Source organism: Aotus nancymaae, unplaced genomic scaffold (genome assembly GCF_030222135.1).
Source record: "Aotus nancymaae isolate 86718 unplaced genomic scaffold, 86718_ANA_hifiasm-v0.15.2.pri h1tg000008l, whole genome shotgun sequence".
Classification (NCBI taxonomy): domain Eukaryota; kingdom Metazoa; phylum Chordata; class Mammalia; order Primates; family Aotidae; genus Aotus; species Aotus nancymaae.
Window position 1 is genome coordinate 53,378,326 of NW_026988419.1, and position 19,014 is coordinate 53,397,339.

The 19,014-nt window shown below is 36.5% G+C and overlaps 1 protein-coding gene across 1 annotated transcript in view; it reads left to right on the forward strand.

Annotated features, from left to right (window-relative positions):
• The window catches only part of SESTD1 (SEC14 and spectrin domain containing 1), a 150,988-nt gene that overhangs the window by 87,575 nt on the left and 44,399 nt on the right, over positions 1-19,014 (forward strand). Inside the window, exons 9-10 of the mRNA XM_021668950.2 lie at positions 1,870-2,081; positions 12,859-12,981. Coding sequence (XP_021524625.2) covers positions 1,870-2,081; positions 12,859-12,981 — 335 coding nt within the window. The remainder of the gene's footprint in view (positions 1-1,869; positions 2,082-12,858; positions 12,982-19,014) is intronic.

Below are 19,014 nucleotides of genomic sequence, written 5' to 3' on the forward strand. Positions count from 1 at the left end.
AGTAACTATTAAGCTCTGTCTCCATTGCTAAATTCAAAGCCACTAGCTCTACTGTTTTACAATCATCGATGTAAAAACACTTACCACCTTGCAAAGCCCTACATATATTGAGTACTCACTGCTGCCTGATATGTATATTCCAACCCAGATATCTCCAGTAGCGGTTTCACAAACTCTAGAAGAACCAAATTGTCATTTTTTCCAGTGGAAATACCCCAATTTTATTTCCAATCAGTTTTTTTTTAAATAATAGCTCATAATTCTAATCCTACTGTGTGCCACGTACTGTCTGAGCACTTTACGTATGTTAACTCATTTCGGTCCTGTGAAATAGGTACTGTTGTCATCCCAAATTTAAGATGGGAAAGCTGAAGCATAAAACGGTTAAGTAACTCATGCAGGTTACACAGCTAGTAAATGCTGGAGTTGGGATTTGGACTTAGGCAGTTTGATCTCAAACATTATGCTGTCCTGCTTCTCTAACGGAAATGATATCCACAAGGAAAATATTAAGGGTGACAGTTGTCAAAATAAATGTATTCTGATATTCATAACTTTTATGAATATATGTAAAAAGACTGCACAAACCTCTAAAACAGTTATTTTCCAATTTTAAAATGTAATTAAGAAGTAAATTCTGAATACATTTGTTGTATTGATTCAGGTGTCCTAAGTTCTTCCAGTATGATATACATCTTATTTTGTTAGAGAATAAAGAAATACTTGTAATCTCTGAATTATTTTATATATAGAAAGTACAGTGACTGTCAGTAAAAATACTGCTCTAGATTTAAAACTTAATTCCATATATGTATATATTTAACATTTTGAAAGCTTTTAATTTTAATTCATTGAATTAAGAAGCTTTTACAATTTGTATTTTAAATTTAATTTTATATGCTACTAGATCCAATTTTATATGCTATTAACTTTTAAAGCAAGGATTGAAAGAGTATAAAATGAAGAGGTGTAGACCAATTATGGGAACTTTAGAAATTAGAAATACCTCCAAACCATAATAAAAGTTCAGTTGCTATATATTGAAAGCCATTTAAATTTAGGATATTGTTCTAAATAAGGAAGAGAATTTAAATATATGTATTATTTTGATGCCTAAATATTAGATAATTTTTACCTTATTTACTTTTAAAATTGTTTAATACCTATAGCTTTAGTTGTTACACATTCTACAATTGTAGTTTCTCATGCGTGAGTGGATTTTCTCCCTGAGTTTGCTAAACTGAGTCACATTCACTGCATTTCTAACACTAGTATGGCCCATTATGATTCACAGTTAATATATTGTGAAGATTTTTATAAATAGAGATTATATAAATATTATTTTTTACTTGCAATAAATACTTTCTCCCTTTAATCATTCATTATACTGTCACCTTTAAGTGCTATGATTGAGAATATGGATTAATACTGAAATCCTACAACATATTACTTGGATTAGTACCATCAGAGAGAAATCCCACAGTATAATTTTGCTTGACAGGGAAACAAGATTGTTTGGCACAGTATCCTGAGTAATGAATTCACCAATAACAAAAATGCGATTGATAGAAAAAATATATATGCCATATTTAAATATGCAGTATAGTATTTCTAATGGTATGTATAGTTATGATATATAGCATTTTAATATACTATCTAGTTTACATAGTATATATGTACACACCCACACACACATACATATTAATACATGCAGTTTTCATATTTACTGTGATACATAAATTTTTAAATTGCATTTATAACCTGGTAGATATATAGGTAGACAGATAGGTTTTGAGAATTGAGAATATTGAGAAGTGAGAATTGGATTTCTTTACAGATATTAATTTCAACTATCTTTTATTTGTAAAGGGCATGAATTGTTATCTGAATTACAGCAGCGTCGATTTAATGGCTCAGATGGAGGGGTGTCATGGTCTCCTATGGATGATGAACTGCTTGCACAGCCACAGGTTATGAAATTATTAGATTCACTCCGAGAGCAATATACCCGCTACCAGGAAGTTTGTAGGCAACGTAGCAAGCGCACACAGTTAGAAGAGATTCAACAGAAAGTGATGCAGGTAGGTGTCTGATTTGCATATATTTAACTCTTTTTAATTCCTTATAGTTTCTACTATGTGACTGACTACTAAGTCTTATATATACTAGATAGAGAGCCTTAAAACATATCAAACTGGATTCTAAAACTGTTTTAAACTGTGTATTGTTTTACAAATAGTATTTGGATATATTTCTACAGTGATGATATTGAGCATTCAGCTTAGTGTAACAGAATGAACTTCAAAAATAACTGGTCATTGGAAACATCAGTGGTATCAATGTATTCTTGCAATAAATAACATTTGATTATTGATATTTGTGTCATTCTTAATTTCTAATAACTTAGTTTTTTGGTGAATTTAAGAATTATGAAGAGTATTTCTATCCTAGCAAAGTAACGCATGTAATTCAAATGATCCTAATATTGAAATTTTTATGATACTGATAGAAAATATTAAATGTATTTATTAGGAATTTTAATTTCTTCTAAAATTGATTTTTATAAGTAGGCTAAAATCAATACTAAAGGAAGACATTTCTGTTATTTAGATTACACTCTGGATTTTTATGTTGAATAAGAAAATAAATCTTCGAATATTTTATTTAAAAATACAAACTGGAAACATCCTAATTTTTAAATCTAGATTCATTCACTCATTAGATAAATGTTTATTAAGTGTTTGCTTTGTCGAAGGCATTGTGGTAGGTTTTTTACAGGCTGTAAAGGTAGATTTGGTTTTTACTATCAATAAGTTTAAATAGAGAAAGTGTTAAGGGTCACAAGGACATGACTGAGGAGTTATGGGCGCTTAAAGGAAGGATTATTTCTCTAGCTGCAGGTAATCTGGGAAGACTTCGTGGGGGAAGTAGCATTTGAGATTGTTCTCCTAGAATGTATCTGATTCACCAGGCAGTGATAGATTTTGAAAGAATTGGAATTTTGTGGTGGATGAAGAGTAGCGTGAGTAAACCATAGCAGCGTGGAATCCCAATTTCTGTTGAGGCAAAAGGAAGCAGTAGGCCCAGTGGGAAGTGGATGGCCTTTCTGAGTCACAGAGTGTAATCTCAATCCCAGTTCTTTCACTTAGCTGTGTGGCCATTCACGATACTTCACCTACCTGAGCCTCGCTTGATGTGTCTTCTTTCTTTCCTCTTTTCGTCTCTTTCCTTCTCTGCCTTCTTTGCTTAATTGAAACAGGAATAATAGTACCTCTTTTCAAAGGCTGGTGTTTGGAAAGAACCCAGCTCTCAATCAATGGTAATTATATGTCTTTCTTTTGAACTAGACTCTACTTTAGAGGTCTAGTGTAGTTGCCGGCAAACTTCTGTAAAATTCCAGACATTTAGACTTTGTGGACCATACAGTCTTTCTTGCAGCTGTAGCTGCTTAACTTTGGCATTATAGTGCAAGAGCAGATACAGACATTGTCTAAACCAACGTGTGTGGCCATTCGCCAATAAACTTTTGTTTATTATACAAAAACAAGTGGTGGGCCAGAATTGGCCTCGACAATTGATCTAGTTCATGACTCCTCAAACTAGAGTATCAGAATGTCATGGGAAATAAGATTTGAAAGGAAGGAAGGAGTTGGATCATGGAAGATGTTGAATTTCAGGCAAAAGGATTTAGAATTTATTACATGATAACCACATATAAACTGGAGATTTCTGAGCATACGTTAATTATATGTGACTTTTTCCATGGACTCCATAAGTTAAAGAGTTGGTTTTAAATTCAGGAAGTTTTAACCAGTTAACTTGAGGTTATCTTTGAAAACCACAAAGATAGAATAGCAGAGCAGTACAAAAATCAGATTCTGAACCCAAGTAATCCGAATCTACCCTCTTCTGCCACTTCCAAGCTACTTGACCTTGGGGAGAAAGAAAGTCCTAGTTTCTGTGTCATAGTCTCCCCTTCAGTAAGCAGAGGACAACAACAGTAACCACAACAACAGCAACAACAATAATACCTACTTAATAGGACCGTTACAAGAATTAAGATAATCTTTATAAAATGTTTAGTGCCTGGCACATGATGAGTCTTCTGTTAATAACATCTGTTAGTTCATTCATTCAAAAAAACCCAAATATCTTCAATAGTGTGACATTTTCCTAGGCTCAGCAATGTGATGGCAAGTAAAAATAAGGTTCCTGCTTCATGGTACATAATTACATGATGACACAAACAGTTGTGAAATTGCAACTATGCCAAGTGCCAAGAAGGAAAGTGATGGGAGTAGGATTAGGATGAGTGAGAAGATACTAGAGATGAATCATGTTTCTTACTTGCAAGACTTGGTGTCTTGGCTTGCAAGATAATGGTGTTGCCCACCTAGGGAACATTGGGCCAGATTTGAGTATTACTGTGGTTGCAAAGTAGTGTGGAGAATCATGAGTTTAGTTTTAGACTTGTTAAATTTGAGGTGACTTTGCGACTTCCAAGAGAAGATGTAGAAGGGTAGTCCGGAACAAGTTTAGATGTCGAAGTGTGTGAATGGTAATTAAAAGCATTCATATGAATAAAAATTGCTCAAAGAGAAAGTTGAGAGCGGTAAGAAGAGTGCTTTAACCTGAGCTTTGAGAAGCTCTCACATTTAACGGCAAGGTAGAGGAGTATACACCTGAGAAGGCGGCAGTGAAGGACTGGCCAGAGATGAAAAAGTGTGACAAGTTCTTTGTCATGGAAACCAAGGGAAGAAAGCATTTCAGGGAAGGGGTTACAGCCCTGTCAAATGCTGCTGAAAGGTTGAATAAAGGACTTAAAATGTCTATTAGAAAGCACAAGATTGAGGTCATTGGTGACCACAGGGCATGGAGTGGCAGAGCCAGGAGCAACAGTGGAGTGAATCCAGGAATGAAAAGGAGGTGTGTGGTGAAGGAAGCAATGAGTATAGAGAAGTGGTTGATAAATCTGTCTCTGAAGAAAAGATGAGAAATAGAGTAATGGCTGTAAATAGTGGAAGAGGGTTTGTATTCATTTGCGAGGGCTGCCGTAGCAAACAGACTAGGTGGTTTAACAACAGAAATATATTTTCTTGCAATTCTGAGATCAGGGTGTCAGCAGGTTGGTTCCTTTGAGGGCCATGAGGGATGGCTCTGTTCCAGCCTCTCTCCTTGACTTGGCGATGGCCATCTTCTCCTTGTCTTCACATTTTCTTCTCTCTGTATGTGTCTGTGTTCAGATTTTCTCTCCTTATAAGGATACCAGTCATATTGGATTAGGGTCTACCCTAAATGCCTTATTTTAGGTTAATTACCTCTTTAAAGACCCTGTCTCCTAATAAATATGGTTACAATCTGAGGTATTTGGGGTCAGGACTTCAACAGATGTATTTTTGAGGGGAGAAGCACAATTCAGCCTATAGGAGGGGTCAAGTATAGTTGTTCTTTCTTTTCATTATATGAAAAACCTACAGAGGTTTAAAGATTGCTAGAATGTATCTATTTAGAGGGAGAGGTTGAATACACAAGAGAGAAAGAATAATTAATATTATCTAGTTCTCAAAAAGGTGGAAGTAAACAGAATCAAAGCACAATAGAAGGGATTCACTTTAGAATGAAAGAGGGAGAGCTCCTCCTGTGTGGCAGGAAGAAGGACCGCCAGGATTGCCATAGGACTGTGAGATTCCTATGACTGCTGCCTAGTAACGGACCAGTTACACAGACAGCAGGGATACTGCGGAGAAAGAGTTAATTCCTTCAGGGCACTGAGCAGGGAAATGGGAGGAGACCCTCAAACCTATCTCTTTGAGGAGTTCTGAGTTTGGAGTTCTTAAAGGGATCATGGAGGGTAGGAGGCTGGAAAACTAGGATTGTTGATTGGTTGAGGCAAGGGGGATGAAATCAGCAGGATGTGGAAACTGCATTCTTTGGTGAGTTGGCGTCTTGTGGGGCCCCTCAGACCAGCTGAGTCAGTGAGGTCCTTCAAATCAGTTGGCATAGTAGTTTCGTCAGTATGCAGGACCTGAAGGAATGTCTCAAAGCGAAAACTTAATGTTTCATAATGTTTAGGTTGCTATCTATAGAGCAGGTAAGGGGAATTATAATTTTGTAGCAGGGTCCATGATTCTAGGTCAGTATGCACCAAACAACTATGAGGAAGCAGGTGAGACTGAGCTGACCTAATGATTAATGTTTAACATGACAAAAGCTTAGTATCTTTTCATTTCTCCCCTTCTTTTTTCCCTGATTAATTTTATAAAGTTTATAGGGGCAGTTTTAGGATGAGTCCAGAGGTACTCTGTATATAAATCAGGAACAAGAAGTTTGAAGGACTTACTGTGTGGTGTGTCTTTTTTTCATAAAGAGCAAAAGGCCATCTGCTTGATAGTACAAATTGCAGGAGTAGTGGTTAAAGAGGATCAGTGATTTGAATAGAGTGGAGGTGATTAAAAATTTTCTTTGTGGGGAATAGAAGAGTAAAATTATCACTGTCAACCTAAATAACAAACAGAGAGGCTCTCTAAAAGAAAGAGATTGTTTGCTTTAGAGAGTAGAACATTACAATGGGAATATGCATGCCATAGTAAGCTGTGTGCATATTCAGGGAGTAAAGAAGACAAACATTTTTAAAGGAAAAAAATAAGGAGGATTACGTAATTGTTTTTGAAATCATTATCCTTGGCTGTAAAGATTAATAACAAGGGTAATGCCAGTCTGAGGTTGGACAGGTAGTTGCTGGACAGATGTCCTTGCAAAAGGATTTTTTTTTTTCAGACAAGGTTTCAGTCTGTCACCCAGGCTGTAGTGCAGATCATGACTCATTGCAGCCTTGACCTCCCAGGCTCAGGTGATCCTCCCACCTCAGCCTCCTGAGTAGCTGGGACTACAGATACGTGCCACCATGCCCAGCTTTGTGTGTGTGTGTGTGTGTGTGTATGTGTGTGTGCGTGTGTGTGTGCTGCCCAGGCTGTAGAAGTATTTTTTTGTGTAAAGTTGCAATGCCTTTGTGTATAGTTGTGATTTTTGTAGTCCTTTGTGATAGTTTTTCTTAGAAGGCATACAAGCATGGAAACCTCTCCCCATGGCTTTCTCTGGCACTATTCATCAGGGTTGTTTATTTTTCCTCTAAAGTTAGTGATTCCATTTTGATTTGGACAACTTTCTATCACAAAAATGTAGAGGTATTTTGGAGTAGTGTTGATCTTAAATTTATGGCAGAGCCTTTTTGGCTTTTTATGTAATCCTATCTGACAATTTATAGCTGCCTGTTGAGGTTCAGGCACCAAAAACATGGGTGATAGGATTTATCCAGCATTTGTGCTTTGCCAAATGGGATAAGTGAGTATGACAGAAAGACAGAGGGGCAAAGGAGTTAATTGGCAAACACATTTTTAATCATGGACCAGCTCAATTGGGTAAGGAAGAAACTGGAGAAAGGAGATGATGATTATATTTATAATGATGGTGATGATGGTAATGAGATTACTGTTAAAAACCAGTAAACTTCATGTTCAGTTTTCTTTAACAGGATAACAAGTAAATTGGTTAGAACAATAATATTTGGCATATAATATTTCCTGCACTCTGTTTTTCACAGTTCACATTTTAAGGAAATAATCTATGTCCCTTGCCAAAATGACTATATGAGAATATATATTGAACTATATAGTAGCATATTGATCATATGTTGGTCACACATAGCATGAATCATACTATTTTCAGTCTTACAAATTTGAGGAAAATGTGAATTTTTTTTTTGCTTGTATAAAGATAATTATAAATTGAATATTTCTGTGTTAAATTAGTAAAAATTGAATTGTTTCAAATTTCTTTTGTTTTTACTGACATCACTGAAAATGTAATACAGAGCAATCAATAGCTTTGATAGATAAATTAATAAGTGTGATATTATCACTTATTCCCCACAGTTCGAATCGGTAGCACAAGACTTCATGTGGTATGCAGAGATTCTCCATACTGCTGCTGCTGTTACAGTTAAAAATTAGATTTCACATGCTTCTGGGTAGCAGACAGTGCCACTTCACTGAAATGTGCTATTGTTATGCACATTATTTATTGTGGCAGTAATTATGCCAGCAATGCAAATGTTATTTCTGGAATCATCCATGTGCTTTTCTTCCTTTGTGGAGAGGAATCATAGATGCCAAGCAGAATACAGTGTGTTACATAAGCATACAGCTGGAGGCTGTGTTCTCAGTTCCCCATACCCTTTCTCCAGGTTAGATGATTGACATTTGCTTGACATGCCCTTCTGCCTGGTTTGACTTTGCATACTTCTACATGTTTTGTCATGCAGTTGTAAAAAATGAGCCAGCCATGAAAGAAGCATGGATAGTCACAAGCATTTTTGACCAGTGTAGATATTTTTCCTGGTTGATTATAAAAGCATAGCTCCAAGGTTATATTTTGCATATAAATGTAACCACTTGAAGGGTGACCTTGATATGGATTGGGCATAAAACTGTTTTTCCAATAAGTTAATATTCAGATTGATTGAGCAAGATATCCTGATTGAAATTAAGTTTTATAACCTAATTTGGCAAATTGCCATTATTATTGCATTTAAATAGACTTGTGTACTGGGGCACCAACCTCAGCTTGCATCGTTTTTATTAGAAATAGTCATATATTTACTCTGTCTACATTACTGATGTTCTATACTAAGGGAAATTACTTTCAGCATATATTAAAGCCATATATATATATATATGCCCATTACATACATATATGTATATATGTATATATGTGTGTGTGTGTGTGTATGTGTGTGTGTGTATATATATATATGCCTATTACTATGTAACTGGTTTTTTAAGGCAAGGAGACGTCCTTGTTTTATTTAAGATTTATTTTTCAACTTATGACGTTACAAAAGTTCCATGTTAATGAATTATTTATCCCCAGCTATCACGATTTATATTAACCTGCTTCTTTTGTTTCTAGATTATTCTAAAATCAAAGTCAAAATGTTTGATGTCTTAAGTTTCTAAAAACTATTCATTGTTAATAAGTTAAATGTTTTAGATGTGTTTCACTTTTATTTTTAGAACTTAGATATTTCTAGTAAAATAATTACATTAATTATTTAAAATAATTAAAAGTCATTTTATCACTATGTTTCTATATCTGTATTTTTAACACGTAGTCATAAATGAGAAGCAATCGATTCCCAAAAAGGATATGGAAAGTTGTTTTAAAATGTGTGTTTATGTTTCCTTAAAACTTGTTCTATTTATTTCCATTTTTAAAAGTGTTAGATATAGTAGTTCAGGGGCTTTCTCAAGAAACTCAGGGTTCTTTTTGTAAAACACAGATGTAAAATATACTTCATAAAGAGTTAGTGGACAGAAGGAACTAGGCTACAGAAAAAGTAAGAAAAGCATAGATGCTAACAATTATTAGTATTATTATTGTGCTGTCTTACATATAATGACTGGCATAATCCTGACAACTTGTATGGTGGTATCATTAACATCCTTTAAAAGATGAGGAACCAAAGTCTTTTAGCTAGAAGAAGCAGATCCAGAATTCAGACCCACTAGTAGTGGCAGAAACAGAATTCAGAATCATGCCTAGGGCTTTCTTTATATCGCACTGCTTATCGGTCTCTTTTGTGAAAAAGTGATACTTTCCTTAAGCTAGCAGAGAGAAACAGATCCTAGTACCCTGACCCTCCAAAGAGAACTCATACAGAAGAGTAAAGCAGAAAAAAATGGATGTGTTGAGGAAAAAAACATTGCATTCTGAAGAGCATCTGATAATAGTTTTGCAGATGAACTTAGCACTCTGAAAACAGAGGTTAGCCAGTGGAAAGTTACAGCACTTAGGCTGTTACACTGAGTCAACAATATTATTTTGACGTTTTCGTTTTGGAGTTTTTTGCTGTCTAGTTTTTTGTTTTTCTTGAGACAGGGTCTTGCTCTGTCACCAAGGCTGGAGTGCAGTGGTGCAATCTCTCAGTTCACCACAACCTCTGCCTCCTGGGCTGAAATGATTGTCCAATCTCAGCCTCCTCAGTAGCTGGGACTATAGGTGTGCAGCAGCACACCTGGCTAATTTTTGTATTTTTTGTAGAAATGGGGTCTCACTGTATTGCCCAGGCTGGTCTTGAACTCCTGAGCTCAAGCCATCTGCCCACCTCAGCCTCCCAAAGTGCTGGGATTACAGGTATGAGCCACTGTGCTTAGCCTTCTGTCTAGTATTAAGCCCTACAAGTAGAAAAGGGACAAGTTTATATATTAATGTTAATACTTTAAGACTCGAGGACATAAACATAAACGAACAAAGAACATGAAGAGGTGAATTACAAAAGATCATATACCTTGAATAAACAAACATTTGCAATATATTTAATCATAATCTTTAAAAAACACATGGAGAGATTTCTGTTTTTTCAGTTGGCAGAAGTATTTTAAAAACAATAGTCAGTTTGTATACCTTGTAGAGGTTATTGTACAGTTCAAACTATCATTAATTGTGTGTTTCAGATAGAAATGAGTTTTAGAAGGCAATTTAATAAAGTATATTAACAAGCATTAGGATTACATCATCATTGGACCCAAGAAGATCTCTACTGGAAACCTTTCCTGGGAAAATAAAACAGAGAAAAAACATTATTTATAACTGCTATATATGTGTTAGTCTTAGAATTACTTAGAATTGATGGAAATTGGAAACATTGTACATCTTTGACAATAGAGAATTGAAGTGTTGATAGCAGGTACAATAGTTATTTGAGGCAGTACATTACTTAGCTCTTAATAAAGGTGGGTTGATTGGTTGGTTGACTGGACAGTTGGGAGATATGGAGGCAGGTAGGCAACAGGATTGGCTTTCTGAAAAAAAGGATTGCAAAGTCATTGAAAATTATGTTATAATAACAATAGCCAAATGGAAAATCATTAAAGTATTATAGTTTAATGTTAAGTGAAAAACAGGATGAAAACTACTTGTATTCTGTGAGAATAGACTATAACACTTAAATCCAGAGTAGCATATGAAAACCCTTATGCATGTGAAAAATTAATGGAAGGAAACAGAATACAGTTGTCCCTTGGTATCTGTGGTAGATTGGTTCCAGGACACCCTGCAGACTGTGGATACCAAGATCCAAAGATGTTCAAGTCTCATGTAAAATGGCATAATATTTGCATTTAACCTATGGATACCCTCTTATATACATTAAATCATCTCTAGATTACTTATAATATCTACTGAAATGCAAATGCTATGAAAATAGCTGTTATACTATATTGGCTTTTTATTTGTATCTTAAATAAGATTGTTGTACTGTGTGTGTGTGTGTGTGTGTGTGTGTGTGTGTGTTCGTTCTCAAATATATTCAATCTGTGATTGGTTGAATTCAAGCATACAAATCTGTGGATACCCAGACAAGACTGAGTGCATATGTGAATTTTCTTTAGGATGTGGTACTTTTATATAATTATAAAAAGATACATGAACTATTAGATTTAGAAATATATTTTTTCAACCTGCTAATAGCCCCCCGCCCCCAGCTTTATACGTCTGCACTGCTCTTTTATAAAGTTCTATGTTAAGCCTACCCACTGGGTCTATATAATATTATGCTGCAGAGATACCCTCATTCACTTCTTGGGAGCTATTCTAAGTTTAGATTTAGGACATAACTATATATCTTTTACATCTATTCATAAATTCCTTTTTCTAATTTGGCAACAGGTAAAGCTTGGCAATACCATTTTTTCCACTAAAATTACTCTGAAATGCGTTTGTAGTTTCAGAGAATATATGATTGTGGGTAGAGTGTCAACATAATACTCTTGTTCTGCATGAGAATTTGATCTTTGCTTAACCTTCTAGCTCTGTTCCCCTGAATACTTGATTAAAAATTGGAATGTCAACTATGTTACTAGGCAGTATTGTTTATTGTAAACATTATTCCAGATCTGGACTGGGAGATTATTAATATATAATAGAAGGCGTAACTGAGGTGGAGGGGGGTGGTTCTTGAGTTTAGTGACTCAAAATGGGCATAGCCCTGTTGGGTATGATGTTTTGATGCCAGAGCATCTCCCATATCTGCCCCATACTGATCTCATCTCCTTATACCTGCTTGAGGGACTCAGTCCCGATGCTGTTATCCTGGCAAACTATAGTTCGTTCCCTATATCCTGACTAGCAGACTGGTGCCAGTGAGGCCCTTTGTGGGTCTGAATGTTAATCCTAAGAAGACTCAAAGGTGTTATTTATTACATTAGTATAATTCTTCTAAATAGTTCTTAATTTTATTTTTGAAGTGAGAAAGTAGTATATTAACTTTATAGTAGTTAATTCATTTAGTTTTTTTTAATACTTGAGAACATTAGACTGTGAGTTAGAACATATGGCTGTTAGTCCAGTTTTTCAGTAATAGATTATATGACCTTTTGGGCAACTCAGTTAATCTCTTTGGAACTCAGTTTTCTTCAATGTTAGATAGGAACTTTGACTGATATCATTTCTGATGTTTATTCCAACCCTCTAAATCTTACGGCTCTCTGATTCTTTTATTATCATAAGTTAATTTTTATCCTCTTTTATAGAAGTATTCCAGATTACTTTTAGCCTGGCAGACAATCAGGTAGCTGAAAGCTTGTGATGCTACAGTGTATATTCTTCTACATTTAGGTTTTAAAAATGTTGGCACATTATAGCTGTGTAGTTCCAAAAGAAACATTTACTGCCTATGGGATAGAATGTAAATAATTTACACTAAAAATTCTTGGGGAATTTGGGGAGGGGAAAAATCAATTAGAATGAAAGGTTGAAAAGCTTTTGATTCTTTAAAAATTTTGTCTCAACTTTTGGTTATAGGTTGTGAACTGGCTTGAAGGACCTGGATCAGAACAACTAAGAGCGCAGTGGGGCATTGGAGACTCCATTAGGGCTTCCCAGGCCCTACAGCAGAAGCACGAAGAGATTGAGAGCCAGCACAGTGTGAGAGACTTTTTCCTCTGCAAGTTACAATGCTATTATGAACGTGGATAATTAGTAGCATATGTGGTACTGAGTGATAAGTTGCTGCAAACTTTGGTATGGGGCATGAAGTACAGTTTGTTAAATGCCTACAGGTCATAAAGTACATTGTGACTACTTAGTACGTGTTAATTAGAAGGTGGTTTTTGGTTTTGTCTCCTAATGCAGTTTAATTATATTTTTATAGAAGCACAATTTGCATGAAATTTTAAAAGCTACAGTGACAGACAAAAAGAGTGATAGTACAAAAATAGAGAGCTTTCATCTAGTCTGTGACAGAAACTTCTGTTTTTAGGTCCTCAAAGAGAGGCCCCCTCCCCTGCTTTACTGGGAGTATATAGTACAATTAAATACCTCAGAGTGATAGAAGAATTGCTGTATTAAATACAGCTGATGGAGAGTAAGTGCAAAAGGGCAGAATATTTTTCCATTCTCTGAGCATTTAGGGGTCCCTTTTATATTTGTGAAAGGGATAATCAGACAAATCACAGGTATAAAATTTTGGGAAATAAATAGATTCTTAAGCAGATTATAGATAACAATTGTTTAAGAGAATTTAAAATTTAACAACTTCTTATGTGAAAGAAGCTAATGCTTGTTAAGCTCCTGCTCTGTTACCGTTAATTCCTCATTACTGAGAAAGAGATCATCCAGTTTGTGAACTGGGTAGCTCACCCCTTCTCCCCAAGGTCATATTACTTCTTATGGTAATTAAAAATAGATTAAATACAAAATTGGAAAGATTAAATTTGAATCCATTAGTTCCTTTCTCCTTAGATTATTTGTCTTAAAAAAAAATTGGTCAAAATATTAAACTCTGGACCCAAGTCAGCATTAAGCATTATCTGAACATTAATTTCTGCAGTGTTTCTTCTTTCCTCACCAACTTCCCTAGTTGAAATGGTAATTATAAGCTGGCTAGTATTAGGAAATATCTGTTTTTAACTAAACAAGATTAAAGAATAAGTAATATGTTTTGCTTGGGAATCAATTCGAATGAGTAAATCTCAACTAGATTGTATTTTAATGATATCTGATACTTATTTTTCTTCTAAATATATTCCATTTTGCTTGATTTCCTCATATTGCTTTTTTATAATATTCTGTAAATCAGGTATAACAATTACTGGTATTGGCAGAAAATCTCCATACTATACCCTAAAGCAGTTGTTATCTGGCTGAGGGAATAATAAGTAAGAAAGAGATATCACAAGATTTGGAATTATCTAAAGGCACTACACATGCAGTCCTTGCAATTTTTCTAATTAGTACTTGTAAAAAACTTGAAAATGGCCGGGCGCGGTGGCTCATGCCTATAATCCCAGCACTTTGGGGGGCCGAGGCGGGTGGATCATGAGGTCAAGAGATCGAGACCATCCTGGTCAACAAGGTGAAACCCCGTCTCTACTAAAAATACAAAAATTAGCTGGGCAGGGTGGCGCGCGCCTGTAGTCTCAGCTACTCAGGAGGCTGAGGCAGGAGAATTGCTTGAATCCAGAAGGCGGAGGTTGCAGTGAGCCGAGATTGCGCCATTGCACTCCAACCTGGGTAATAGGAGCGAAACTCCGTCTCAAAAAAAAAAAAAAACTTGAAAATGAAATCTGATATTTGAAAATCTATTTTGTGCATTTCACAAGTGCCGACATAGTGGTTCTTCCTTTTATACTAAAATAATCATATTACAAACCCTGTTCCTGAGGATATAATCTTTTAATTTTGTTGGTACTTTCAAAATAACTTAATGTTTTGATTTTTTTTAACATGGATTGTGATTTATTTGAACCTGATAGAGTGTTCTAGAACATGTTACTATAGTTAGACTCTACTATTTCTTGCTCTCTTTAGTTCCTAAAAAATGTATTTACTCTGGAACATTCTAGACTTCACCTAAGGGGATTTAGTTATGAAAGTGTTCCAAAAGTTCTTTTTAGGAAGGGGACATGACAGATGAGGATCCTAAAGACAGGATTTATCTATATTTTGTCATTTTTTTTAAATGCCAAGAGAAATAATTATAGTTAGAAATTGGATTATATAATACTGTACTCTATGAAGTTTACAAAAAGAATTCAAAAGCACATTTTATATTGCACATAATATGGATGACATTGCAGATGGTACTCATAGAAATTGCTATGTTCAGATATTTGTTTTGTATTTTTAATATATTTATAAGGTTTTTAAAATCAGCTTAAAGAAACATCGCTTAAGGGTGGCCTTTCCCATGTACTTAAGCTTACTTACAATGTGGAACCAATATATGAAACTTTTCGGGGGGCGGGGCGGGATGCCAAGATGGCCAAGCGAAGCCAGCACTGGAATACAGCTCCCAGCGAATGAGACTCGGAGGGCTAGAGGACTTCACGATTCCAAACGAGGTGCTGGGTTCGTTTCTGTCGGACTGATAGGGCAGTGAATTTAGCCCAGGGAAGGAGCCGCAGGGCGAGAGCCGCCTGGGGTTGGGGGACAAATCAAGATGGGGGGTGGGGCGCATCCCCACCTGAAATGTGCACCCAGCTTGGAGGGTCGGGGGACTTAACCCACTTGGTGCTCCATTTTGGATCCTGTGCTTGTCTCATCCCTCCTGCAACCCACAGTCCACGAGAGCCCTGCCAGATGGTGGGACACCGTGGGTGGTTGATGCAAATCTGAGCAGTGGCTACCACCGGATGTGGCAAGTTGTCGCAGGGACCTGGGTGGGAGTTTGAACTAACGCCAGTGGGATGGACCATCCCACAGAGGGAAGCAGAGTTGAAAGCAGGGAAACAGACCATAAGGCCTGGCAGGCCCCACGTCTGCAGAACTCAAATTGAAGCCCTTGCTAGAGAGCTTGGCAAATACACCAGCCTGACCCCAACCGGGAAGATCAAGCTCTGGGAGAGACGCCATAGGGAAGGCAGAGCCAATCTCACGTGCAAACAGACTCCAGGGAAGGACCACACCCCCAACAACCTGACTGGACCTGAGAGAGCCCAGCAATGCCCTCTACAGGCCAAAAAAGATACAGCTCCAACTTCAAGAGAAAAAAACATCCACTCAGAGACTCCTCCTGAAATCACCAACTTCAGAGATCAAAGGGAGATAAATCCATGAAGATGGGAAAAAAACAGTGCAAAAAGGATGAAACCATCAAAGAACAGAACACCTCTCCTCCTCCCAGGAATCACAACTACTCACCATCAAGGGCACAAAAAAAGAGAATGAATCTGATGAAATGACAGAAACAGGCTTCAGAAGGTGGATAATAACAAACTTCTCCGAGTTAAAAGACCATGTTCTAACCCAATGCAAAGAAACTAAAAACCTTGAAAAAAGTTTAGACAAAATGCTAACTAAAATAACCAGCTTAGAGAAGAACATAAACGACTTGATGGAGCTGAAAAACACAGCACAAGAACTTCCTGAGGTATACATGAGTTGCAACAGCCAAATCGATCAAGCAGAAGAAAGGATATCAGAGATAGAAGATCCAATCAATGAAATAAAATAAGAAGGCAAGGTTAGAGAAAAAAGAGTGAAAAGAAATGAACAAACCCTCCAAGAACTATGAGATTATGTGAAAAAACCTAATTTACGCTTGATTGGCATACCTGAATGTGACGGGGAGAATGAATCCAAGTTGGAAAACACTCTTCGAGATATTACCCAAGAGAACTTTCCCAACCTGACAAGGCAGGCCAATATTCAAATCCAGGAAATACAGAGAACTCCACGAAGATATTCCTCAAGAAGAGCAACCCCAAGGCACATAGTTGTCAGATTCACCAGGGTTGAAATGAAGAAAAAAATCCTAAGGGCAGCCAGAGAGAACAGTCGAGTCACCCACGAAGAAAAGACCATCAGACTCATGGCAGCTCTCTCAGCAGAAACCCTGCAAGCTACAAGGGAGTGAGGGCTAATATTCAATATCCTTAAATAAAAGAACTTTCAACCCAGAATTTCATATCCGGCCAAACTAAGCTTCATAAGTGAAGGAGAAATAAAATATTTTACAGACAAGCAATTGCTGAGAGATTTCATCGCTACAAGGCCTGCCTTACAGGAGCTGCTGAAGGAAGTACTAAACAGGGAAATGAACAACCAGTACTAGCCCCTGCAAAAACATACCAAATGGTAAAGAATAATAATGCAATGAAGGAGCCATGTCAATTAATGGGCAAAACAGCCAGCCAGTAACAAAATGGCAGGATCAAATTCAAACATAACAATATTAACCTTGAATGTAAATGGCCTAAATACCCCAATCAAAAGACACAGACTGGCAAACTGGATAAAAAGTCAAGACCCATTGGTGTGCTGTATTCAGGTGACGCATCTCACATGCAAAGACTCGCATAGACTCAAAGGGATGGAAGAAGATTTACCAAACAAATGGAGAGCAAAAAAAAGCAGAGGTAGCAATCTTAGTCTCTGATAAAACGGACTTTAAACCAACAAAGATCAAAAAAAACAAAGAAGGGCACTATATAATGGTAAAAGGATCAATGCAACAAGAACGGCTAACTTTCCTAAATATTTATACACCCAATGCAGGAGCACCCAGTTACATAAAGCAAGTTCTTAAAGTCCTACAAAGAGACTTAGACTCCCGCACAATAATAGTGGGAGACTTTAACACTCCACTGACAATATTGGACAGATCAACGAGACAGAAAGTCAACAAGGATATCCAAGACTTGAACGCAGATTTGGACCAAGCAAACCTAATAGACATTAACAGGACACTCCACCCCAAATCCACAGAATACACATTCTTCTCAGCACCACATTGCACTTACTTTAAAATTGACCACATAATTGGAAGCAAATCACTCCTCAGCAAATGCAGAAGAACGGAAATCATAACAAACACTCTCTCAGACCACAGCACAATCAAATTCGAACTCAGGATTAAGAAAAGCACTCAAAACCGCACAATCACATGGAAACTGAACAATTTGCTCCTGAATGACAAATGGATAAACAATGAAATGAAGGCAGAAATAAAAATGTTCTTTGAAACCAACGAGAATGAAGACACAATGCACCAGAATCTCTGGGACACATTTAAAGCAGTGTCTAGAGGAAAATTTATAGCAATAAATGCCCACATGAGAAACAAGGAAAGATCTAAAATTGAGATGCTATTGTCAAAATTGAAAGAGCTAGAGGAGCAAGATCAAAAAAACTCAAAAGCTAGCAGAAGACAAGAAATAACTAAGATCAGAGCAGAACTGAAGGAGATAGAGACACAAAAAACCCTTAAAAAAATCAATAAATCCAGGAGCTGATTTTTTGAAAAGATCAACCAAATAGACTACTAGCTACACTCATAAAAAAGAAAAGAGAGAATGATCGAATAGTTGCAATAAAAATAAAGGGGAGATCACCACCGATTCCTCAGAAATACAAACTAATCAGAGATTACTACAAACAACTCTAGGCACATAAACCAGTAAATCTGGAAGAAATGGATAAATTTTGGGACACTTGCACACTCCTAAGACTAAGCCAAGAAGAAGTTGAAACCCTGAATAGACCAATAACAAGGCCTGAAGTTGAGGCAGCAATTAATAGCCTACCGACCACAAAAAGTCCAGGTCCAGACAGGTTCACAGCTGAATTCTACCAGATGTACAAAGAGGAGCTGGTACCATTCCTGTTGAAACTATTCCAAACAATACAAAAAGGAGGGTATCCTCCCAATTCTTTCTGTGAGACCAACATCATCCTGATACCAAAACCTGGCAGAGACACAACTGAAAAAGAAAACTACGGGCCAATATCCATGATGAACATCAATGCAAAAATCTTCAATAAAATACTGGCAAACTGATTGCAACAGCACATCAAAAAGCTTATCCACCACGATACCGGGGATGCAAGGCTGGTTCAACATACGCAATTCTATAAATGTAATTCACCACATAAACAGAACCAAAGACAAAAACCACATGTTTATTTCAATAGATGCAGAGAAGGCCTTTGACAAAATTCAACTGCCCTTTATGCTAA